Genomic DNA, 27,414 nt, shown 5'->3' with positions numbered 1-27,414 from the left:
GGCGAGGGCCTTTCTGTGCGGAGTTTGCATGTTCTCCCTGTGTCCGCGTGGGTTTCCTCCGGGTGCTCCAGTTTCCCCCACAGTCCAAAGACATGCAGGTTAAGTTAACTGGTGACTCTAAATTGACCGTAGGTGTGAATGTGAGTGTGAATGGTTGTCTGTGTCTATGTGTCAGCCCTGTGATGACCTGGCGACTTGTCCAGGGTGTACCCCGCCTTTCGCCCGTAGTCAGCTGGGATAGGCTCCAGCTTGCCTGCGACCCTGTAGAACAGGATAAAGCGGCTAGAGATAATGAGATGAGATGAGATTTAATATGGACAGGTGAAAGTCGCGGGTGGCACGGTGGTGTAATGGTTAGCACTGTCGCCTCACAGCAAGAAGGTCCTGGGTTCGAGCCCAGTGGCCAGCGAGGGCCTTTCTGTGTGGAGTTTGCATGTTCTCCCCGTGTCTGCATGGGTTTCCTCCGGGTGCTCCGGTTTCCCCTACAGTCCAAAAACATGCAGGTTAGGTTAATTGGTGGCTCTAAATTGACCGTAGGTGTGAGTGTGAATGGTTGTTTGTCTCTATATGTCAGCCCTGAGATGATCTGGCGACTTGTCCAGGGTGTACCCTGCCTCTCGCCCATAGTCAGCTGGGATAGGCTCCAGCTTGCCTGCAGCCTTATAGAACAGGATAAGCAGCTACAGATAATGGATGGATGGAAGGTGAAAGTCACACTTGGAAGATGCTCTGGACTCTTACAGTAATGCTTTTATGTCTGAGGACTACAGTTGACTTGCTAACTTTAGGACTGCAGTTGTCATGAACAGTTTTGCACTCAACTTTCCATCAATGAACAGTTCATAACTTCAACAAAACAGACAATGTCAAAACTATAATGAATTTCCTGGTTTCACAGTTATACTTTGTGACTATTTAGGACACTGTTATAGAAGCGAGTTATTCATAATCACTGTTATCACCCAGATGAGGATGGGTTCCCTTTTGAGTCTGTTTCCTCTCGAGGTTTTTTCCTCGTGCCATCTCAGGGAGTTTTTCCTTGCTACCATCGCTTGCTCATTGGGGATAGATTAGGGATAAAATTATGTCATATTTAAAGTCTTTAATTTTCTGTAAAGCTGCTTTGCGACAATGTCTGTTGTAAAAGCGCTATACAAATAATCTTGATTCGACTTAATTTGAAAAATATTTTTGAAAAAAAGCACACGAGCACTGTCAAAAGAGGCCAACTTTATTTCATATTCATATCCACCAGTGCCTACCATTCATAAGTGCCTACAGTCATAAGTGTTATAAAAATAATGCTGATGCATCTGACAAGAAAATGATCATGTTTAAATATTTCCTCTTGGTGCCTTCTAGTAGTGATGATAAATTGCAATTCAATCTAAGATATGAAGAGAATTAATGTACCAAACATAATAGTATAATACACTAAACCAGAGCAGTTCAATTATTACCTTATATATTACTGTCATGGAAAGCTAACAGTGTACTTATTTTACAAACACATTCCACACAAAGATGTAAACTGGAGTCACTAGTAGATGTCCAAGTTGAAAAGTAAATAAATTCCGTCCTCTATAGGAGACATAGTGTCAATGCAGCATATTTTAAGGCGTTACCAACTTAGAAAACTCATGGGCTGTTTACAAAGCTTTACTATAGAGTTTGGGCTCGTCTATGCCAATAAACAACACACAAGAATTATTACCTCCGCCAAGGAGGTTATGTTTTCGGTAGCGCTGGTTTGTTTGTTGGTTTGTCTGTTAGCAACATTACGGAAAAAGTTATGAACAGATTGCTCTGAATGTTTTTCCAGAGGTGTGACTGGGCACAAGTAACAATCCATTAAATTTTGGCGGTGATCCGGATCATCTTCTGGATCCTGGAATTTTTTAAAGGACTCTTGGCGGAGGTCTGCGCTCTCCGAGTGTTTTTCTAGCTTAAAGTGTGTATAATTCATTGCAGTCATTCAACCTGATAAGAAAAAAAAGACCCTCCTACATTTCCAAACATTCATTTACATACAACAACAATCCTTTTTTGAGTGTACAAAAGGATGGGATAAAATAGCCTACACCAGTGACCATATGAAACTTAATATCAGGAAACATTGTAAGCCAACATGAAATGGTTTCCAACACCAGCCTCCAGTGTGTCACAGCTTTGCAGTGCTTGAGTCCCATTTCAGCTACATTCACTGAATAATATCCAAAAGATTCCCCTGCAAACAAGAAAACAAGAAGTTAAAATCCTCTTATGGTGAAGATGTTACAAGAGAAAATCATGAATACATATTCTGTATACAGTTGTGGTCAGAAGTTTACATACAGTGACATGAATGTAATCTTGGATACAAATGCCATGGCAATATTTGGGCTTTCAGTAATTTCTTTGAACTGTTCTTTTTCTGTGGCAGAATGATTGTACAGCATACATCTTTAATTTAAAAAAAAAACCACTAGAATTTGGTGAACACGTTTTAATTTTCTTTGGGTTTTCTGAAATCAACACAGGGTCAAAATTATACATACAGGGTCAAAAATTTACATATGCTCACTTTAGATTATTAATTCAGAGGTAAAATGTCTCTTATCTTGCCAAGGCTGAGGTCTCTTAACTTCCTGTGAGTGATCATGATTGACTACAGCTGGTAGCTTCTCTGTGCCTTCATAAAAAGGGTATGTTTACAGCACTCATTGGATTGACCAGCACACAGTAAAATGGGAAAGTCCAAGGAGCTCAGTGCAGATCTGAGACAGAGGGTCGCAGATGTACACAACTCCGGAATGTGTCTTGGAGCCATTTCTAAACAACTGCAAGTTCCAAAGTCAGCTCAAACAATTGTATGCAGGTTATTGTGAGGTGTAGTCGCTTTGCCAAGCCACTTTCCTTCAAGAAAACCCAAACTATCACCCTCAGCTGAAAGGAAATTGGTTTGGATGGCCAGGAACAACCTAGAAACCACCATGGCACAGACCTGCCATGAACTAGAAGCTGATGGATCACTGTCTACAGTTCAGATCACCATTGACTAAGAGGCTGCTATTCAAGAAATAACCCCCTGATCCAAAATTGACACCTTCAAGCTTAACTAAAGTTTGAAGCTGACCACACAGACAAAGAAAAAAGCCTTCTGGAGGATAGCTGTATGGTCAGATGAGACAAAGATTGAGTTGTTTTGCCACAATGAGCACCATGTACAGAGGGACACTGTACCAGCTAGTGGTGGTGGTAGGATCATCATGCTCTGGGGCTGTTTTGCTGCCAGTGGAACTGGTTCATTGCACAAAGTAGATGGAATAATGAAGAAGGAGGACTACCTCAGAATTCTTCAGCATAAACCATCAGAAACTTGAACATGACTTGGGACTTCAGAGTTACAACAGGACAATGAACCCAAACACGCATCAGAGTTGGTTGTGGAGGATAAAACAGACTAACATCTCATCTCATCTCATTATCTCTAGCCGCTTTATCCTTCTACAGGGTCGCAGGCAAGCTGGAGCCTATCCCAGCTGACTATGGGCGAAAGGCGGGGTACACCCTGGACAAGTCGCCAGGTCATCACAGGGCTGACACATAGACACAGACAACCATTCACACTCACATTCACACCTACGGTCAATTTAGAGTCACCAGTTAACCTAACCTGCATGTCTTTGGACTGTGGGGGAAACCGGAGCACCCGGAGGAAACCCACGCGGACACGGGGAGAACATGCAAACTCCGCACAGAAAGGCCCTCGCCGGCCCCGGGGCTCGAACCCAGGACCTTCTTGCTGTGAGGTGACAGCGCTAACCACTACACCACCGTGCCGCCCCCAGACTAACATTAAGCTTAAAAAAGTCCTGACTTCAACCCTTTTGAATACATATGGACTGTGCTTATAAGTCGAGTCCATGGCAAGAAAAAAAAATAATCGAACTTTACCAATTCTACCATGAAGAGTTTTGAAATATCCAACCAGAATTCTTCCAGAAGCTTTTTATGGTGTTAAAAAAAAAAGTTTGGTCAAGGTGAATCTTGCGAAGAGACATTTTACCCAAATTTTATGTGTACTGTATGTGTATTTTTGACCCTATATGCATACTTTTGACCCTGTGTTGATTTCAGAAAACCCAAAGAAAATTAAAACTTGTGCACCAAATTCGAATTTTTTTTTTAATTAAAGCTGTATGCTGTACAATCATTCTGCCACAGAAAAAGGACAGTTCAAAGAAATTACTGAAAGCCCAAATATTGCCATGACATTCATATCCAAGACGACATTCATGTCACTGTACCGTATGTAAACTTCTGACCACAACTGTACATTTTGTCTTAGACTGTAATGAAGAACTTCAGATATTTTAGACATTGCATACAATAAAATTACCTACCCTCTGTCATCCACGTTCATTTTTACATATCAGCTTCTGTTTAAAAAAAAAGAAAGAAAGAAAAAATGTAAGTCTTTCAGACTTGGCTTAAATAGCATTTATAGAACCTCCAAGACTTTATACTGTATATGGATACAATAAGTGTTATCCTGTATTCATCTGGGAGGAAAAAAAAAACAATGCTGTTTAGTCTGGATAAAAAAAAAATAGTCTGTGAGAACTAATACTTACCCCAGATGAATTTCTGAGTTTTTTGCATGTGTCTGACTCTGCATGAGTACTCTCTGCCCTTCTGGGGTATAAAAGACACACTCCTGGTAAGATGGAACATCCAGCCCTTAGTGAAGGCCAAGTCTGTCTGTTTGGCTTGAGGAATTACCACTCCATCCTCCAGAAGTTCAATGCTGATGTCTGGAGGATGGAAACCACTCACATGGCAGATCAGGTGATTGTTCTTGCCAAATTCACCAGGGTTATAACTGTACACCTGGACTTTAGGTTGGGCTAGTGGAGAGAGAGAGGAGAGCGAGATTGGTAATTTAGCCTTTAATCAATGTTTCATACATACTGCATGGATCAGGAGAGAAAAATGCTTCAGTAATTGTACTTACTCACTGTAGTGAAGTATGGTTTTGTGATATGCTAAGTATTTACTTCATATTCTTTATGTCAGTGTTACTGAAATGAAATACTGGTATGCTTACTTATTTACATTTCAATTCAGATCTTCAAAGTAATTGGTCTCATCCAGCCAATGGCTGTATATATCAATTGAATACAATTTTCCATCCAATCAAGTTTATCAATGTGTGAAAAAATGATCATGAATCTGGCCAATTTGTAATCTGTAGCGACCTTCTCATGCTACAGAATATAAATAATGCCATCGCTATCCATGTGTGCTTGAAGATAGTCTAGCTATATTTGAAGATAACTAGCTATATTTAGCTAAGTTAGCTTGATTTCTTCACTAATACCAGGTTAGAGTAGTTAACAGTTAACCGAGTTGGCTATAAGCCATGTACGACAAGATTGAGTGGAATAACTGTTTTATACTATCCACATTCACTGGACTTTGAGAAACAGGACATTTTTATATTTATCCATCCATCCATTATCTGTAGCCGCTTATCCTGTGCAGGGTCGTAGGCAAGCTGGAGCCTATCCCAGCTGACTATGGGCGAGAGGCGGGGTACACCCTGGACAAGTCGCCAGGTCATCGCAGAGCTGACACATAGACACAGACAACCATTCACACTCACATTCACACCTACGGTCAATTTAGAGCCACCAATTAACCTAACCTGCATGTCTTTGGACTGTGGGGGAAACCGGAGCACCCGGAGGAAACCCACGCGGACATGGGGAGAACATACAAACTCCACACAGAAAGGCCCTCATTAGCCGCTGGGCTCGAACCCAGGACCTTCTTCCTGTGAGGTGACAGCACTAACCACTACACCACTGTCCCGCCCATGTTTATATTTATTTTTTGCAAATTCAATAAAGAAAAATTTTATACAAAACGTCTGACAAAATCACTTCAACTTAGGATGTAAACAAACCGGTGAAATGACAGTAGCAATTTGTGAAAAATGCTATAATAATAATAATTATTGAAAAATAAAAAAAGATATGTTCTTACCATGAAATACTTTTATTCCCTCTTTTGTTGCTTTTTTTCTTCTTCATTTTTTGGGGTTTTGTTTTCGAGTAGAATTTTTATTTCATCCTCGGTTGGTTCAGTAAAACGCTCCGCCAGTTTGTTTTTCTCTACTCATGCTATATGAGCTGATATCCTAGTAGCAGAGTAGCCAATCAGAGTGCACGATTACTCATATCCAGTGAATGTGGATAGACTAATAAAGATTATCATAGTGCCATAAATTCGTCATGTTTTGGTCGTAAGACTTGCAACACTACAAGTTTGACACCGACCAATCATCGTTCATGTTCCTGTGTGTTGTTGGGGAGGAGGGTCAAGAAATTGTCAATCATGGGTGTCAAGGAACACATCGGAGGAGTTGTCAAACTAGGCGAGAAAATACAAAAGATTCTGACATGCTAGATTTTTCATCGGGGTGTTGTGGGGCATTCCAGACACCACCTCACTGTTCTTCGATTATGTCACACTACAAGGCCCAATTCCTGATGTTCATATTCGGGCCCAATACTGGAAATTTCTCATTCATGATAACCGATAGTCAAAAATGGTTTAAATTGTGTCATCTGATCCTAGCATATGACATGGTGACCATCATGAAAGACAAAAATACCATGTAGTCTGATCCTGGCATTAGTGAAAGAAAGAAAGTATTTTCTCCAAGGTACAAAAGAGAATAATTAATTTCTTTGTTTTTAATACTACTACTACTATTATTATTTTTTAGCTTATAAATGAGTTAGGAACATAAAAAAAATCTCTGTACAGCTTATGACAAACTGTAAATTCCACTTGAACTTATTTAAATTTGATCTTATTTGTGATTAGACCTTTGTGTAGTTAAGTAATTCCTTAAGTTTACAATGTCATACCTACGAAAAGTACAACATATAAAATTGTATACTTACATTCTTTCGTCTGTGCACAGACCAACAGAATGCAGACTACAAAAAAAGAAAACAGCTTCATTTTTGAGCTGGGTGCAGTCACAAGTCAGTGCAAGGCTTTTACAGTCTATAGTGAAAGCAATGGCTGCCCTGGTTGATGTCTTGGTGCTTCACAGTTTAACAGCCAATCACAAACATCTTGTGCATCTGTTGCTAGGTGGAATAAACCTCAGAAGGTTGTTAAATTTGTTGGAAAGTCCCTGAAATACCAGAACAAACCACACCCCCTTTTCTATTGTGTAATATGAAAAAACAGAAAGGAACACAGAAGTTTTAATGTGGCACCGGCAAATGAAATGTCTTTATTAATATGAGAAATATTTGACTTCCTGTTGTGACATACAGCACGTCAGGCAATAACTGAAGAACTAAGAAAACAAGAGCTCATCTTTACTGTCATTCTGGAGTGATATACAGTACCAGTCAAAAGTTTGGACACCCCTACTCATTCATAGGTTTTTACGTATTCTGACTATTTTCTACATTGTAGAACAATACTGAAGACATCAGAACTATGAAATGATATATGGAACATATATGGAATTATGTGGTGAATAAAAATTGTTTAAAAAAAGTTTCATATTTTAGATTCTTCAAAGTAGCCAGCGTTTACATTGATGACACTTTGCACACTACTGGCATTATCTTAACCAGCTTCATGAGGGAGTCACCTGGAACGCTTTTCAATGAACAGGTGCCTCATCAAAAGTTAATTAGTGCAATTTCTTGCCTTCTTAATGTGTTTGAGATCAAAACAGTACATAGTAAATAATAAAAATACAGTAAATAGCCTATTACAGCTGCAGTAATTATGATATTATGTCAAGAACTGAGCAACTAAGCAAAGAGAAACAACATCCATCATTACTTTAAGACATGAAGGTTAGTCAATCCAGAAAATTACAAAACCTTTGAATGGATCTTCAAGTGCAGTTGCAAAAACCATTAAATGCTATGATGAAACTGGCTCTCGTGAGGACCGTCCCACTCAGTCTCAGAACTCGGCAATTAACAGCATCTCAAATTAGAGCCTACATGAATGCTTCACAGAGTTCAAGTAGCAGATACATCTCAACATCAACTGTTCAGAGGAGACTGTGTGAATCAGGCCTTGATGGTCAAACTGGTACAAAGAAACCACTACTAAGGGAGTCCAATGAGAAGAATAAGAAGAAGTGAATTGCTTGGGCCAAGAAACACAAGGACTGGACATTAGACCAGTGGAAATCTGAACTTTAATCTGATGAGTCCAAATTTGATATTTTTTGTTCCAAGCGCCGTGTCTTTTTGAGACAGAGAAAAGGAGGATAGATGGTATCTGCATGTGTGGTTCCCACCGTGAAGCATGCGGGAGGAGGAGGTGTGATGGTGTCAGGGTGCTTTGCTGGTGACACTGTTGGCAATTTATTCAAAACTGAAAGTATGCTTAACCAGCATCACTACCACAGCATTCTGCAGCAGCATGCCGTCCCATCTGTTTTAGGCTTAGTGGGACCATCATTTGTTTTTCGACACAACAATGACCCAGAACACGCCTCTAGGCTATGTAAGGGCTATTTAGCCAAGAAGGAGAGTGAAGAGGTACTGCATCAGATAACCTGGCCTCCAAAATCACCCGACCTAAACCCAGTTGAGATGGTTTGGGATGAATTGGCCTGCAGAGTGAAAGAAAAGCAGCCAACATGTGCTCAACATGTAAGGGAACTCCTTCAAGACTGTTGGAAAACCATTCCAGGTGACTAACTCATGAATCTGGTTGAGAGAATGCCAAGAGTGTGCAGAGCTGTCACTGAAGCAAAAGGTGGCTACCTTGAAGAATCAAAAATATAAAACACTTTGTTTACACTTTTTTTTTGCTTACTACATAATTCCATATGTGTTATTTCATAGTTTTGATGCTTTCACGATCATTCTACCATGTAGAAAATAATAAAAATAAAGAAAAAACATTGAATTAGAATGTGTGTCCAAACTTTTGACTGGAACGACACAGCCACAAGGTTTACTGAAAAATTATATTACCTATTCTGACTTTGCAAGTAGTGTTAGAGAATGTAATGTGAAAGTATAATTAAATAAGATACCAGGACACAGTTTTGTTCCAGCAAAGCTACAAAAGTCAAAACAAAAGCTAGTAGTGACTTGTAAAGTGTGATTCAGTCACAATATCGCACATGTAGGGCATGTCTACTGACTGGATATCAACATAGTTGGGGCAAAAATATTGTATTCACGTCTGTAAATACCCTGTACAAAATGCTGAAGACAATGAAGTTTAGTGTGTGTGTGTTTGGTGGTACAGATACTGCTACAGTATCAAAACATAAATGATCAAATAGTGGACATCATCATGGACTTTTTATTTAGTATATTGCATTTTCAAGGCATTTTTAAAAAATGTATATTTTTGACTTGACGGCGGCACGGTGGTGTAGTGGTTAGTACTGTCACCTCACAGCAAGAAGGTCCGGGTTCGAGCCCAGCGGCCGGCAAGGGCCTTTCTGTGTGGAGTTTGCATGTTCTCCCCATGTCCATGTGGGTTTCCTCCGGGTGCTCCAGTTTCCCCCACAGTCCAAAAACATGCAGGTTAGGCTAATTGGTGGCTCTAAATTGACCATAGGTGTGAATGTGAGTATGAATGGTTGTTTGTGTGTCTATGTGTCAGCTCTGCGATGACCTGGCGACTTGTCCAGGGTGTACCCCGCCTCTTGCCCATAGTCAGCTGGGATAGGCTCTAGCTTGCCCTGTAGGACAGGATAAGTGGCTACAGATAATGGATGGATGTTTGACTTGAAGTTAAAAAAAAAAAAACATATTAACTGATGTCTGTCATGAACAGTATATCCTAAGCATATCCTAAACATCTTAGAACATGGCACCTTTTGTTGTCAGACCACCCAACGTTGAGGTGAGCAAAAGTATTGGAGCACAGTCTTAAAAGTTAATAACATTAACTCATTATTAGTTGCATGTTAGCACTGTCGCCTCACAGCAAGAAAGTTCTGGGTTCGAGCCCAGTGACCGACGGAGGCCTTTCTGTATGGAGTTTGCATGTTCTCCCCGTGTCTGCATGGGTTTCCTCCGGGTGCTCTGGGTTTTCCCCACAGTCCAAAGATATGCACTTCGGTTAACTGGCTACTCTAAATTGTCTGTGTGTGATAATGGTTGAGAGGAGAAAACCTCTTTAAAAATCCAGTAGAGGGAAACCACTGCTGTAATTCTTCCTGAAAAACTTTGATGGCTGAAGCTGTCAGAGCAGACCTGCCATCAGGCAGAACACTGAAGAAGAAGATATTATAATGTTTGTCACATAAGTCATGGAATTATACATCACTAGCCAGGTTTCTATGATCTTGCTTACGCAAACTAAATGGAAACACACGAATTTAAAAAAACAAAAAAAACCTCAAACATCCTAAATTTATTGCGATGCATATTTATACACTATATAGTATTTATATACACTATATGCTATATAGAGATAGTATTTCAGACGATTCGAGAAAGCAATAATTTGCAAAATTGAAATAGAAACACATTTTTTAAAATGTGCATTTAATTAAACAATACCACATCTATTCCACTGGATGCAATCAAAATCCTGTGCCAGATATCAGGTCTTGGAGATCCGAATAACCACTGAGAGAGAGAGGAGAAAACCCAGCTTTAATCACATAACATCACTCAGTGGAAACACAGACCATTCGCAATCGTGTTTTGTCAACTTAAAAAAAAAAACTTCTATTTTGCGCAACACTGCAATGGAAACCCGGCTACTGTTACTGCATATTCACACAATTACTTCAAACTGAGTTTGTACATCCTTGGTGACAATGACCTTATGGTCATTTTGAATTTATTATGAATTATGAAATTATAAATCTGGTTATTCTTGATTACAACAAAGTTTGTTGCAAAGATATATACAGTACTAAGATATGCTAAGATATTGTAAGGCAAGGCAAGGCAAGTTTATTTATATAGCACATTTCATACACAATATGGCAGTTCAATGTGCTTTACAGAAGTAAAAACAAAAACAGTAAACAATAGAGAAATAAAATTACATAAAATAATTTTATTTTTATTCTAAAACAATTAATTAAAAGAATTAAAAGAATTAAAAGAAAATAATAAGAATTAAACAATAGTAGAAATAAAATAATAAAATGAAGTAGAAGTTCAAATAGGAGGAGAAAAAAAAGAAACCAGCAGAATAGAATAAAGAATAAAATAGAATAAAGTTAAAAGTAAAGTAAATTTAAAACATGCAGAGAAAGTAAAGATTATAAAAAAAATGTAAAGAAGACAATATTAATTATTTAACAGAAAGCATCTGAAAACAGCTTGGTCTTTAACCTAGATTTGAAACTGCCAACAGCAGGAGCATTTTTAATGTCCTCTGGCAGTTGGTTCCATAGCTGTACTGCATAGTAGCTAAAAGCTGCTTCACCACACTTTGTTTTAACAACTGGTTTTAATAGTAAATTTTTCTGTTTTGATCTGGTAGATCTGATTGGGTTAGGCCGCTGCAACATATCAGAGAGGTAATTGGGCCCTGTACCATTTAGAACGCTACATTTTTAAGTAGCATTAAGTAACTATGTATTTTATATAAGTATTTTAAGTTATGATTCATACAAAAGATTCGGGTTTAATTTTTGTAGAAAATGGTGTAATAATGTAGGGGGTTGGGCGGCACAGTGATGTAGTCGTTAGCACTGTCACCTCACAGCAAGAAGGTTCTGGGTTTGAACCTCAAAGCCAACGGGGCCCTTTCTGTGTGGAGTTTGCATGTTCTCCCCATGTCTGCGTGGGTTTCCTCCGGGTGCTTCGGTTTCTTCCCACAGTTCAAAGATGTGCAGGTTAGGTAAGAAACAAACAAACAAACAAACAAACAAACAAACAAACAAACAAAAAACCCAGCCATTTGGGCTGCAAAAGCCAGTGCATGCTTGGTGCCAGTCCCAAGCCTGGAAAGATTAGGGAGGGTTGCATCAGGAAGGGCATCTGGTATAAAACAAATCAAATATGCAGAAAAAAGATCCTCTGTGGTGACCCCTAACAGGAGCAGCCAAAAGAAGAATGTAGGGGCTATGAAATGTATGGTTTTCATTGGGCTTATTTATATCTGTAAAAGGAATGTTTATAAGTCCCTGAATTCTTGGTTCCATGTGTACGTTTTTCCCTTGGGAAGTTCTTACCAGGGGGACAAGAGAGTTAAGGAGGTGAAGTGGTGTGTGTGTGTGAAAATGAGCTCAGTACTGTCTTGTTGTTTGGCTGCAAATAAAGAAGTTTATGAACTCCATTGTAACCCAAATTCTCTTTCCACACCACTGGAGACTGGGCAGACAGTCACACTACCCAACACTACCAAATCTAAGGGTTACAATATTGTATTTCATACATTTACAAATTCACATGTTTAAAATGTATACCCGGATTTTATATATTTCTGCAAAGCTGCTTTGTGACCATGTCTGTTGTTAAAAGTGCGATACAAATAAAATAAAATTGAATTGAATTGAATAAATCCTTGGCATGGTTGCCCAGTGGGTAGCCTACCATTGTTGCCTCACAGCTCCATGGTCCCTGGTTTAATCCTGAGCTCAGGTTACTGTCTGTGTAGATCCCCAGTGAGTGAGACTCTCAGGAAACTCTTAAATATTCAATGCAGAGCCCTACAATAGAGGATTTCACTTGAACAAGCTAGAATCGCCTTCAAAAACTAGAACTGTTAACGATCCAAAGAACCTGTGAGGAACTCTTTCTTCTAAGAGTATTCAGTATGATCGTTCAGAGACGGATGTGTTTGAGATTCCATTAATCCAATGGGTCACCTCATGTTTGGGATGCCACGATTTCATCTGTTAGGTTTCCTATTGTACTTTCTGGTCTGTGTTACTCAAGCCATGGAGTTTTGTGTGTGTGTGTGTGTGTGTGTGTGTGTGTGTGTGTGTGTGTGTGTGTGTGTGTGTGTGTGTGTTCTGCTGTAGTTATGGCGTGTTAAATGCGGCTTGGCTCAGAGGGCTGTTCTTCTTGCCACAAACATTCCACCTTTACCCCAGTCACCATGGATACTCCGAACAATATTATGGTGCCATAGTACAGGGAGACCTTGTAATGTTTTATAGTGTTTGTAAGGACCTATAAATGTCTACATATTGAGTGAAGGTCTGGCTGCTCCTGCCTCATTCTTTATGGAATATGAACTGCAAAGATACTTTATGTACCTTTTGTTATAGTTTATAGTAAAAACAGATGTACCTGTCACAATGCAGTTTATTTTGTGGCTTAACACCAACAATAAGAGGCAAGCAAGAACACAAAGAATAAGTATAATAAGTATTGTAGCATGATAATAGCATGAAGTTCAATTTTACATGTTTATGCATGCCCTGTGATGACCTGGCGACTTGTCCAGGGTGTACCCCGCCTTTCACCCGTAGTCAGCTGGGATAGGCTCCAGCTTGCCTGCGACCCTGTAGAACAGGATAAAGCGGCTACAGATAATGAGATGAGATGTTTATGTATCGGTAACATCAGTTAAGGCATGCTTTTAAGGGTCGAGAAATGAAGCTCACAGGAATAATTAGTACATTAAAAATGCTAAGTGTGTACAGTGTGTTATTTTTTATCCCCTTGATGGCAGCATTGCACCAGCACTAAAGTACGTGTGTGTGTGTGAGAGAGAGAGAGAGAGAGAGAGAGATATTATTTAAATCAACAAGATGAATGTTTGAGCTTTTACGTTACAGACATCTTCGAAATCATTACACAATCCTTGCAAAACATTGCATTTAAAGATAAAGTTTGCCACCAGTCAGCTAGTCAGCTGCTAATTTGCCAGAAGTTAAGTTGAAGGTTTGCAGAAATGGATATAACCTGGAGAAAAAAAAGACACTCATTTATAGGCAAGTGGATTTTCAATAATATCCTCTTTCTGTACAATAACAAAGATGTACGCTTCTAAAAAGAAAACGCCTGTCAGCAGGTTCAGACGTAGATTCCTCACGCTCATAACAGTTCCTCTTGTTACTGAATAATTCATTATCTACATTCACTGGATATGAGCAATCTCGCGCTTTGATTGGCTACTACTAGGCTATAGCTCATATACCGTGAGTAGAGAAAAACAAAACAGCAGAGTGTTTTGCTGAACCAAAGAGTTTCGAGGATGAAATAAAAACTCTACTCGAAAACAAAACCCCAAAAAATACAAAAAAGGGCAACAAAACATGGAATGAAAGTATTTGAACATATAAGAACGTATCTTTTTTATTTTTCAAGAATTATTTGTATTATAGCATTTTTCACAAATTTCTCCTGTCATTTCGCCAGTTTATTTACAGATTTTGTTGGATGTTTTGTATAAAGTTTTTTATTGATCGAATTTGCAAAAAATTTAAATAAAAATGCTCTGTTTCTCAAAATCCAGTGAATGTGGATAGAATAAAACAGTTATTCCACTCAATTTCATTATACATGGCTTATAGCTGACTCGGTGCTACGCACCTCATTGGGTATCAGCTCATGTACGACTCGATTTTGTGGAATAACTGTTAAGTAATATGCTTTAAGATAAATGACTGGAATAAAAATCCTAGAGTCGAAGGAGGTTAAGAAAGACAACTCACTGTGTGGCCACATAAATGCAAATGTGAATTATACATGAGTGCGATACTTCTCCTTTGTTAGCATAAGAAAGCTTTCGCCAAATACTGGTGACAGACACCTGAGCCAGAGAAAACGACATGCTGTTTTGCACCTGTTTAGTTTTTCATATCTAAATCTACAGTAGACCACAAATCTTTGGGCCGACTCAGGTGGAGGTGTAGTCTGCTGGGACACAGCACATGTGGTAACATTCACTTCCTTGTAAAGTCTTCAACAGAAACCATAACAAAAGCTTCAAAGTCTGGAGAAACGGCTGCTCTCGACAGACACCACAGGCTCGCCAGTCACCCATTTGTTTGACCCTGCACAGGAACAGCCATGTCGAGTGTATTAACCACTTAACAACAAATAACTAGACATTTATAGAACAGCTTTATGGCACTGCTGTGCTCTCCAGAGCAACCCGCCATCACTAGAGTAAGCAGACACATGACATCCTGAGAGGTATGGAAAAATGTATAGATATTTGTAGTTTATGAGACACTCTCAAGTGCAATGCAGACATGGGGGGGGGGTTCTATTATGTGTGGTATTGTTGCCATTAGGTATGGATCACGTTCAAACATTTGTCATGAAACTCTAGAGCTGCTCAAGTCTCAAGCAGCTTGTCGAGTGTGTATGATGGTGGAGAACAGCGAACACAGAGGGAGGCTCCAGCCGTGCGGTCTGGTCTCGCCGCCAAGTCTGTGCTTCATTAAAATGAGGTCATTTACAAAACCAGGGAGGAAAAAAGGGGGAGAATGAGAGCGAGTGAAAGAGCGAGAGTGAGGGGGGGGGCAGCAAAATGAAACCAAAATGAGTCACAGAGAGTGATCCAGAGAAAGCAGCAAGACAGAGACAAGAGGAAGAAGAGGAAATCGTTCCTCGATGACTACACAAGCACGGCCCAGTTGTGTGTGGTGGCACGCGAGCCCACAGGCAGTGACAGCAGGATGAGTCAGGACCGCTAACATGACTCAGGGACAGTGTGAAGCCAGGCACACCCTCGAGCAGGAGTACTCGTACTACGCACACACCCACACAGTACAAACACAGGCAGCCATGTGTGATTCATAACTGTCCAATTCATAAACAGTCCGATTCATAAACATTTCACTGACATCCTGGACATTTTTGTGGGGTAGAGAGAAACACTGCCTTTTCATTCATCATGATGAAGCCATTCTGAATCATTCATGCCTTCCCTGCCATTCATATCAACCGTGCTGTACACAAACACATCTCCATGTGATTCAGCTGCTCACTGTGATACACTCACCACTGGAAATGTCTCATATATATATATATATATATATATATATATATATATATATATATATATATATATATATATATATATATATATATATATATACTGTGTATATATACAAAACCTCATACATGCATATACAAACTCAGCCTAATTCATTTAAACTCTGTTCACATATACCTGTGGCAGAGCTATGAAACACACACAGGCAGCACCACAGACCAGTAAGGGAAACTAGACCCACTCCTGTCCCGCCCTTCGTCTGGGGCCTGCGGTCACAATTATACAACCTGCCGTTTTAATGTCCTGTGACTCACTCACATTGCACAAAATCAGGTTATGAAGAACAGCTCAACTATAAACCATCAGCACCATGTCACTGGTCATAGTACGTGCACTGGCACAAGTCATATTCAAGTAAGTTGGCACATATATTCAGGTACTAGTATTAGTCTGGACAGGTATTTACATATTATTTAACATATCTGCCCGTTCTTTTATCATCATACAATAAGCACAAATATAAGACATAGTAATATCATACTTATACTGGATATCTTCAGCATTTTTGGTGCCTGTGAAGGTGTCAGGATGGTGTACAGTGGTGCAATTGTAAAATAATCCATCCATTCATCCATCCATCCATTATCCATAACCGATTATCCTGTGCAGGGTTGTGGGCAAGCTGGAGCCTATCCCAGCTGACTATGGGCGAGAGGCGGGGTACACCCTGGACAAGTCGCCAGATCATTGCAGGGCTGACACATAGAGACAAACAACCATTCACACTCACAGTCAATTTAGGCCCTGTCCACATGGCAACGGATTCAGGTGAATCTGATAAAATTGTTTATCGTTTCGGCCTGGCGTCCACACAGCACCGGCAATTTGGGTGCCCCAAAACGAAATCTTTTGAGAACGGGTCCCAGAGTGGAAAAATATGGCAACGGCACCGTTGCGAAGTCGTCTGGATGAGTAGAATGGATTTGTTTACGATGACGTCACAACCACATGACTGTCAGTGCTTCACGCCGGGTAGAAGTGTAACGAACTCGATGCGAGTTGTCAACAAATCCTATAACTTGGTTCATGAAACGCGCTTACAAAATATTTTCACTGTGAATATTTATTGTGTAATGGTGCAAAGAGAGAGAGAGAGAGAGAGAGAGAGAGAGAGAGAGAGAATAGCCCTTAGGGCAGAGTCTTTAGTCCAAACACTGCGGAAGCTAATGTGGCTGATGCTACAGAAGAAGGGGTTTATGCGCATGCGTGTACTTCTTCTTCCATTGTTCTGGTGTCTCCGATGGGACCGTCTTACAGCGCACCTAGAGGTGTGGCATGTGTATTGCATCGTTTTCAGCAAGCGTTGCGTTGCCATATGGACCCGAAATTTAACTGATCCGTTGCCCATGTGATCGCGATATTTAAAAAAAAAAATCTCGTTGCTGTTGTCGTGTGGATGTAGTCTTATGCCGCTTTTCCACTACAAACGCGGCTGAGCCGTGCCGTGCCGAGTCGAGCTGAGTCGAGCTGAGCGGGGCTGTTGGAGTTGCATTTCGACTACAACCGCGCTGAACCGTGCTGGCTGGAAGTGGGTGGACACATTGGGTGGAGTTAGCGAAAGTGGGTGGACGTCACGTGATGTCGTTAAGCAGCGCAAACAGTGACATCAGTGACAGTGGCGGAACAAGTCAGAGCCGGGCCGGGGGCGGGGCAAATGACCGGGCCCTTTATTAAAGCTTATCATAACATCATTTTAGGCTACAAAAACGAAGTCCTTCAAACGAACATGTAACTCAGAAGCAAAAAACATTAGGATACTGTACATGGCTCATAATAAAACATCAATAGCCTATACTGCGCACATTATTTGAAGGGCATACGAATGAGCGCTCAGAGGTTGCAACGGTGACAGGAAGAGTCAGAAATAAAAGGAGGGCGGTGCAAACCTCACTGAATGCACTGTGTTTACCAATTTCAACACTACGGGGTGCAACTATGTTATTTTGTACATTAAGTCCTTCAAACGAACATGTAACTCAAACAAAAAAACATTAGGCGACATACTGTACATGGCTCATAATAAAACATCAATAGCCTACTGCGCGCATTATTTGAAGGGCATACGACGAGCCTTGCGCTCCGCGAACTCGTCCACGATGCTCTGTATGTCACTGATTCAGTGATCTTTTAAGCGGTAGTCTCACGACCCGGATAGTAAACAATAAACATGGAGGACATGGAGTCGTTAGTGTTGCTGGTCTTGGTGCTGTGGCTTGTTGTCACCGACAACGCCAACAGATACTGGCAAGAGCGTATTGATGAGGCGAGGCGCATAAGGCTTCAGAAATTCTCGTAATTCGTAATTATTCTCCTTCCGGGTTTGCGGTGTTTACAGATCCCAGCGCGCTCGCGGGGCGTGTGTGGGCATGTGAGGACACGCCTCCTCACCAATCAGTGCACAGGGGAGTGTCTGCTCACGCCCCCAACCTCAGTCGGCACGGCTTGGCTCGCTTCAGCCCCACTCCAAAACGGTGCGAGTTTTAGGGGCTAAGCAGGGCTGAAACGAGCTGAGTCGTGCTGGTTTTTGGTAGTCGAAACGCGAGCCGTGTCGGGCTGAAGTGAGCTGAAGCGAGCTGAAGTGAGCTGAAAAAGGGTAGTGGAAAAGGGCCATTAGAGACACCAATTAGCCTTACCTGCATGTCTTTGGGGGAAACTGGAGCACCCGGAGGAAACCCATGCAGAGAACACAGACACAGAAAAGCCCCCCGTCGGACACTGGGCTAGAACCCAGAACCTTCTTACTGTGAGGTGACGGTGCTATCCACTGCACCACCATGCTGCCGCAATTATAAAATAATGTTCAGTTAAAATGAATAGATTATTAAGAGGCATGCTGCTGTGATAGCCTATCAAGTCAGCTCACAGATGTGTGAAATAGCCCTTCATTCCCTTAGTCCTTTTGGCTTTATTTAGGCTACTATGTTTAAATAATATTGGCTGGCTTTTTTCGTGGTATATCAGATATATTCCATTCAGTTAGTATGATACTTAACGAGTCGAAGACGAGTAGCTGAATGGAATATATCTGATATACCACAAAAAAAGCCAGCCAATATTATTATTATTATACATACACATTCGGTGGAACAATTATACACTACCGTTCAAAAGTTTGGGGTCACTTTGACATTTCCTTATTTTTGAAAGAAAAGCACTGTTCTTTTCAATGAAGATCTCATCTCATCTCATCTCATTATCTCAAGCCGCTTTATCCTTCTACAGGGTCGCAGGCAAGCTGGAGCCTATCCCAGCTGACTATGGGCGAAAGGCGGGGTACACCCTGGACAAGTCGCCAGGTCATCACAGGGCTTCAATGAAGATCACTTTAAACTAATCAGAAATACACTCTATACATTGCTAATGTGGTAAATGACTATTCTAGCTAAATTCTACTAAATGTCTAGTTTTTGGTGCAATATCTACATAGGTGTATAGAGGCCCATTTCCAGCAACTATCAGTGTGGGCGGCACGGTGGTGTAGTGGTTAGCGCTGTCGCCTCACAGCAAGAAGGTCCGGGTTCGAGCCCCGTGGCCGGCGAGGGCCTTTCTGTGCGGAGCTTGCATGTTCTCCCCATGTCCGCATGGGTTTCCTCCGAGTGCTCCGGTTTCCCCCACAGTCCAAAGACATGCAGGTTAGGTTAACTGGTGACTCTAAGGCCCAATCCCAATTCTAATTTCTACCCCTCCCCCTTCCCCTCCGCCTCCCCCTTCCCCTCCGCCTTCCCCTTGGCCCTTCCCCTTGAAACTGAGCTACAAGGGATAGGGCTTGAAATTCAACCCTTACGTATTGGGATAGCCCTTCAACGATTGCATACGTCATCGCGTACCTCCGTCAGCGTTTACGTTAGTAAAACGCGACGCGTCATTGGCTGCGACCAGCCGCTACAGTCAGAGCCAGAGGCAGAAATCTCTGCTGGCAGGGTGTGATTTGTTAACTAACACCACTGAATGGGATATCTTTGGCGCTTCGTGCACCACATCCGACAGAATGAGGTGTCAGAACACTCATGTAAACAATAAAAGCGAGAATAACAGAACAAAATGTACGCAGTCAAGCAACCGAAAACAATACTCACTCCCAAAGCTTTTTAGCAGCAGCTTGGATTTCAGAAATCGCTGCTCATTCTCAGCTCGAAAGCGAATCAAGCGGCGTGTTTCCTCTGGATAACAACTTAAAACACGTAAATAATGGAGAAAATACATTTATGACAATCTTTCGCCGCGGGAACCGCCATCTTTCTGAAATCCGCATGAAATCTCGCTGAAATCCGCATGGCATTGTGGGAAATCACTCAAACCCCTTCATTCGGAGTCAGCTCCAGGAAAATCTCCGTTTGGAGGGGTACAGAAGCCCTCCCCCTTCCCCTACCCCTCCGCGTTAACTGGGATTGGGATACCCCTACCCCTTCACGTGAACGCGCAAAATGGAGGGGAAGGGCCAAGGGGTTGGTCCAAGGGGTGAAATGGGATTCGGCCTAAATTGACCGTAGGTGTGAGTGTGAATGGTTGTCTGTGTCTATGTGTCAGCCCTGTGATGACCTGGTGACTTGTCCAGGGTGTACCCCGCCTTTCGCCCGTAGTCAGCTGGGATAGGCTCCAGCTTGCCTGCGACCCTGTAGAACAGGATAAAGCGGCTACAGATAATGAGATGAGATGAGATCACTCCAGTATTCTAATGGTACAATATGTTTGCTCATTGCTTCAGAAGGCTAATGGATGATTAGAAAACCCTTGTACAATCATGTTAGCACAGCTAAAAACAGTTTAGCTCTTTAAAGAAGCTATAAAACTGACCTTCCTTTGAGCAGATTGAGTTTCTGGAGCATCACATTTGTGGGGTCGATTAAATGCTCAAAATGGCCAGAAAAATGTCTTGACTATATTTTCTATTCATTTTACAACTTATGGGGGTAAATAAAAGTGTGACTTTTCATGGAAAACACAAAATTGTCTGGGTGACCCCAAACTTTTGAACGGTAGTGTAGATTTTACAAAAAGTTAAGAACAGGGTTTACACATTGTCACAATCACTCACTAGTGCAGAAGTTTTATGTGTAATACGCATCGTATGGCATTTTCAATTCATTGCGACAGTTTACTGCAGGTGCCGCCAATGACCAAAAATGATTCTGCGCATATGCAGCAGAAAACTGGAAAAGGATATTCGCATCAGCTCGAACGTGTGATGTCATGTTGTCTTGACAACCATGCAATATCGTAAACCATATTCAACGCTCATTCTCCATTGGGTAGAGTGACGTAATACACGTAGGATAAGCGATATGCTAACAATATTGCATGCTATCAAACCAAATGAATGGAACCTGCTAGAAGGGAATAGAACACATGTTTTTATTCCTTCAAAAAAGTGTCCTGTATGTATAATAATTCGAAATGTTCCACTCAATACATCTTTAAACAGTACATCACTACATTTCTTGATAATCATATATTTGCAAAGTCATAACTTTTTTAGCATCAGACAGCTATAAAGCATTGATCTAAATTACTGAACAAATTTGAACTTTAACAGACAGACATGACAGTGAGAATGAGATCCAATGCACATCACTGTCATCTATCTGTTGCCATGTAGACTTTGTATTTATCATGACCATTTGTATTCTGACAGCTAGCTATTAGCATTTAAATAGTTTGTAGGCTATGGTCAGCGTTATCATGCAATCTGACATCCTAGAGATTAGCCATACACTGTTAAAAATTTACTGTAAAATTTACAGTAAATTACTAGCAGCAGAGTAGCCAGTATTTTACTGTAAAATGTACAGTAACAAAAAACCCTACTGTAAACTGTGGAGCAGTATGTTACTGTAATTTTTACACTACTGCAAGATGTTACTGTAAATTTTACAGTAAATTTTTAACAGTGTAGACACAGACAACCATTCACACGCACACCTATGGTCAATTTAGAGTCACCAGTTAAAGCCTCGGTTGCAACCGGCCGTACGTGCTCCTACGGCCGGTCTACGTGCAAAAAACGCAAGAAACGCACAGAGGGCGCGCGTGAAACACACGGAGGGCACTCGTGTGATGTGCTGATTTTCGAGCCGTAGACTGGCCGCAGACCGGCTGCAGAGGTTCTTTGTCATGTCAAACAAACTCTACGGGTGCTTACGTTTTTTTCAGGTTGCAAGACAAACTTACGGCCAACGCACGTCTTTCTCCACGAACAAAAAAAACGCAGCGATTTGGGAAATGCCAAAAATCGCACGGCCAAAAAGTCATACGTCCGGTTGTGACCTAGGCTTAACCTAACCTGCATGTCTTTGGACTGTGGGGGAAACCAGAGCACACCCATGCGGACACGGGGATAACATGCAAACCCCGCACAGAAAGGCCCTCGCTGGCCACAGGGCTCGAACTCGGACCTTCTTGCTGTGAGGCGACAGTGTTAACCACTACACCACCATGCCGCCCTGTGGCTAATGTTTAGGCCTAAAAACCAACGTTAGATTGTGTCCGTATACTTGTAGAATTGATACAGATGTTGCCGACTTACGCACACGTTGAAAAATACCAGTCATAAAAACAAATCAGTATGATTTCAACATCCAGTAAAGCTTATTATATTTAGAGGCAACTTGCAAAAGAGCTTGCTTCCTGCTCCCTTACCAGATTCACGGCAGTGGGTGAGTGGGTTGCATCAGCATCTGTCTGCTCGCTTCGTGCTTAGTGCCAAAAAATTCCCAGAAACCTTCACGTGTTACAGTAGCAGTACACTGTACTGTATAAACGTAGCCACCTACAGTTATTTACTGTATAAGCATCACACAGTATCTTACTGTAAAATAATACGGTGCTATACTGTAAGTTTTACAGCAGTTGTTTACAGTGTAGGGCTGTTTTTAGTTAGCATTAACTAATAAATTCTCAAGTAAAAGTGCTAGTTAGCATTAGCTAATGTTTCACCATGTTGCTTGGTGAAAGCAAAGGACCTAAAATGGCTATCTTTTTCTTTTCTGATTATGTATTATGTGTATTATGTGTTGTACTTTATGTAAATTGAAGTGTTAATACTTTTCTACATTAACTGTATTTGAAGTTGTACTTCAACTTTTACAAGAACATTTAGTTAAATAAGTAATTAAACTTTTACTCCAGTAAAGAATTTGAGTACTTTCACCACATCTGTCAACTTCTGTCATTCTTTTTAAAACTGTGTGCACTGCAGCACAGGGACATTTTCATGACATACCATTAGTTTACGCTTAACAGAATTGTGATGTTATTTGCGGTCGAATAAAAGTATTTTCTCACATGTGCAAGCACTAAGGGACATGGTGCTCATATTGGACAAATTCCTCAGTAATAAAATTGCCAAGACTTATAGCCTATGTAATTAGTTTCAGTGAGATGTTTTGTTAATTTTATAGATTATTAAATGTTCCGTTCATAATAATGATAGACTATTTCAAAATCGTGACTGAATTTGTTCTTATAACAAATACAATAAATTCGGTTTATCCATCCATTATCTGTAGCCACTTATCCTAATCTACAGGGACACAGGCAAGCTGGAGCCTATCCCAGCTGACTATGGGCAAGAGGCGGAGTACACCCTGGACAAGTCGCCAGGTTATCACAGGGCTGACACACAGAGACAAACAATCATTCACGCCTACGGTCAATTTAGAGCCACCAATAACCTAACTTGCATGTCTTGGGACTGTGGGGGAAACTGGAGCACCCGGAGGAAACCCATGCAGACTCCACACAGAAAGGCCCTCGCCAGCTGCTGGGCTTGAACCCAGGACCTTCTTGCTGTGAGGCACCAGTGCTAACCACTACACCACCATGCTGCCCCATATCACTTGTATTTAGTTAGTAGTTGTATGAAGTATGCTGTTTATGTTGAGTTGGGGTGCTATTAATTATTTCTGCACTGAGAGAGAACCTCAGCAGATGGTAATGCAAGCCCAAAGTTGGACTAATATTGTACAAAATTTGGACAATTTTGTTCAAAAAGCACTTCTGCAGCAGATTTTGAATGTCATGTGCTTGTTGTAAGTGGTTAGCACGGTCGCCTCACAGCAAGAAGGTTCTGGGTTCGAGCCCAGCGGCCGGTGGGGGGCCTTTCTGTGTGGAGCTTGCATGTTCTCCGGGTGCTCTGGTTTTCCCCAAAGACATGCAGTTAGGTTAATATAGGACGGCCTTGGGCTGAGGTGCCCTTTAACGAGGCACCTAACTCCCAACTGCTCCCCGGATGCTGTTAGCATGGCTGCCCACTGCTCTGGGTATGTGTGTGTGCTCATTGCTCATGTGTGTGTTCACTGCTTCAGATGGGTTAAATGCAGAGAGGAATTTCACAAGTGTGTGATGAATAAAGTTGTGCTTTCTTTCTTTCCATCCGCATCAGTACAGGCATGTTAGAGTCTGACTGAGAATAGCACCGTCTACAAATGGAAAAAATGCCTTTCTCATGACGAAATTAGAAATACCCCGGTGTTACACCAGCATATTTGGCTTGCACCTGCATGTAGACATGGTACGTGGGATGTAAACAAGTAGAAGCTTTATCATTTGTATGTAACAGTGACACACTGGGTAACGTAGCTGATCCTGAACTCAAGTTACTTACTGTCTGTGTGGAATTTTTCATGTTCTCCCAGTGAAGTATGGATTTCCTTTAGGTTCTCCAGTTTTCTCCCACTCCCAAAAACATACCCATGTGTGAATTAGTGATTCTTAATTACCTCGCTGTATGAATGAGTGTGTGAATGTATCCCAGTGTTCCTCAGATAGGCTCTGGATCCATCATGACCCTAACCAGGATAAAACGTTTACTGAAATTTAATTTAAAAAATCTATTTGAATGTTATAAGTGCAACCTAAAAGACAAATCAACTCTCATTTGCAAATGAAATATCACACCAAACAAACAATCAATACTTTAAATATTAAAGCTAGACGGCTTTTTGAATTCATAAAATCTGTGAAATTTAGTGGTCATAGTGATATATGTTTATTTCTGCAATATCTAAAAAAACCCAAGCCATTCTGTGGCTGGGAAGTTATTAAATTTAAGGGGATTCCCTAGCGAATAACGTGCATGAAATTGCTCGCTTCACGCAGTCAAGCAGACACAGGAAGTCCACGTGCGCATGCACAGGTTTACCTGCTTCTTCTTCTTCTTCTTCTTTTGGGTTTTACAGCAGCTGGCATCCACAGTGTTGCATTACTGCCATCTACAGGTTTACCTTTGATCGTGCACTGACAGTTACATCATTCTGTTGCTAAACGAACATCTGATTACACCGAGGTGCTCGCTGACCGCCAATATTTGTTAGTTTGGTCCTGCGTTTCCTTTCTTTTGCAACATAACGTCTTTTCTTTTCACTTTCCATTACTGTAGTCAGTCTTTCACATTTCATTCACACACTCAAGTCCTCCATTTTTCTCTCCTGTTTCAAATTCGTATCCCACAATGCCTTGAGCGAACGGGGAAAGCCCACCATGTGATGCATGACCTAGTATCTTGAATTGGGTCATGGTGAAGCAACAAAAAAAAATAGCTGAGAATTAAGGGTCATGTGGCCCTAAATTCATTAATTGTTCTATTTTTTTAAAAAAAACTAATACAATTTAAAGTCTGTGATTCAAATTCAGTAGCTTTTGGTCCACTAAACAAAAATAATTGGGTGTCAGGGAAAATTCTTTTTATGACCTGAACTTGAAAAATCTGAAAGGCAGTCTACCTTTTAATGTCAGCGATCATGAGCTGTCAAAAAACACTTAAATCCACACTGTTTTAACATAGATCACAATATAAAAAAATAATGATATGCTAGTTCATGTATAATTTTTGTCATGGTGTGCCACATTGCAGTACCAGTCAAAAGTTTGGACAAACTTACTCATGACTATGAATGAGTAAGTGTATCCAAACTTTTGCTGTAAATGGCAAAGTTAAAAAAAAAAAAAAACCTCTGGGAAGACACAAGACCTTGTGCATAAAAGAAAAACAGTTATTTTTGGGGGTGGGTGGGAGGGAGATGACAACTAAAGAGAAACAGATAAAATCGACGAACTCATATCCAATCAAACATTATGTTTTTAAGGCCACAATGTTTAATAATTTGCAATATTATGGACTTAAAATGGGGCGGCACGGTGGTGTAGTGGTTAGCGCTGTCGCCTCACAGCAAGAAGGTCCTAGGTTCGAGCTCAGCGGCCGGCGAGGGCCTTTCTGTGTGGAGTTTGCATGTTCTCCCCGTGTCTGCGTGGGTTTCCTCCGGGTGCTCCGGTTTCCCCCACAGTCCAAAGACATGCAGGTTAGGTTAACTGGTGGCTCTAAATTGACCATAGGTGTGAATGTGAGTGTAAATGGTTGTTTGTCTCTATGTGTCAGCCCTGCGATAACCTGGTGACTTGTCCAGGGTGTACCCCGCCTCTTGCCCATACTGTAGTCAGCTGGGATAGGCTCCAGCTTGCCCGCGACCCTGTAGAACAGGATAAGCAGTTACAGATAATGGATGGATGGATGGATGGATGGACTTAAAATGATGAATTATGTGTCTATTTGTCATTTCCGTTGTTTTGTACCGTCAGGTGGAGAAGTTCAGTCTACCCTCTTCTCTGTTACAAGATATGGACATGGAGATGCTATACTTCTTTTATCAACTGTCTATTGATCTACTTGTACTATAAGATGATTCACAGGCATTTACAATGACTTTAGTCTATTGTGTTGTGAAAGAATGGAAAGCAGCACTGATGTGCTCAGGGCACCTGTGTGAAGCACAAAGGATCCAAGTGTCTTTTTCAGTGCTTTCTATTCTTTTCTATTTTGCTTTTCCATTCAAGGTCCATGGCATGGATGTGCCCCATCACCAGGTAACCAGACATCCTTTTTCCTGTGTGAGACATAAGGGAGAGAGAGAGAGAAAGAGAGAGAGAGAGAGGAAGGAAGGAAGGAAGAACTTTAGCCATTTCATTTTGATGGATGAGTGGGGGGAAATAGATGAAGAAAAGGTGACATCCTCTCTCAGCCATTCATCTGTTTCAATACATTAAAATAGAATCATTGCGCCTTCTTTAGAGATGTCTGCTCAGTTCTGTGCTTTGAGGCATGGGATGATAAGATGGACTGAGTTGTGAATAGTAAATGATGAGCTAAGACGAGCAGGTCAATTAGGATATTCAGAAGCCTATATCCGCTTGTTTCATGTGCCCAAAGTAGTCTTCATTTAACTATTTTTATTATGCTGCCATGACCCTGCTAGGGGCCAGAATGGCTAGCCTTAATCCCTCTCCTGGTGCAGGACGAGACAGGAGCGAGCTCTGGTCTTCTTCACAAGCAGACACCCACAAGGGTCATTTCCAAACACTTGTCTGCAGGAAGCACCCAGACGCGGAGTAGTCTCAGAAGGGACTTCCCCGCTTGCCCCTGTGGGTCCCCCTCATATC

The 27,414-nt window shown here is 41.2% G+C and overlaps 1 protein-coding gene across 1 annotated transcript; it reads right to left on the bottom strand.

Moving 5' to 3' along the window:
* Positions 1 to 1,210: 1,210 nt before the first annotated feature.
* Positions 1,211 to 7,098, bottom strand: b2m (beta-2-microglobulin). Its single transcript, XM_060903280.1, has 4 exons — positions 6,957 to 7,098; positions 4,617 to 4,889; positions 4,386 to 4,421; positions 1,211 to 2,227 (listed from the first exon to the last, which is right to left on the bottom strand). The coding sequence occupies exons 1-3, from the start codon at positions 7,015 to 7,017 to the stop codon at positions 4,408 to 4,410; spliced, it is 348 nt and encodes a 115-aa protein (XP_060759263.1). The 5' UTR covers positions 7,018 to 7,098; the 3' UTR covers positions 1,211 to 2,227; positions 4,386 to 4,407.
* Between the last annotated feature and the right edge of the window lie 20,316 nt (positions 7,099 to 27,414).

The sequence above is a fragment of the Neoarius graeffei genome, chromosome 21 (genome assembly GCF_027579695.1).
Source record: "Neoarius graeffei isolate fNeoGra1 chromosome 21, fNeoGra1.pri, whole genome shotgun sequence".
In the NCBI taxonomy this organism is placed as follows: domain Eukaryota; kingdom Metazoa; phylum Chordata; class Actinopteri; order Siluriformes; family Ariidae; genus Neoarius; species Neoarius graeffei.
This window is presented reverse-complemented; position numbering and strand designations above follow the sequence as displayed.

Excerpts from the sequence above, each read along its gene's own strand:
- b2m (XM_060903280.1), bottom strand. The coding sequence starts at position 7,017 with ATGAAGCTGTTTTCTTTTTTTGTAGTCTGCATTCTGTTGGTCTGTGCA. Across the intron at positions 4,890-6,956 it reads CTGTGCACAGACGAAAGAAT|CCCAACCTAAAGTCCAGGTG; the intron begins GTAAGTATACAA and ends TCTCTCCACTAG.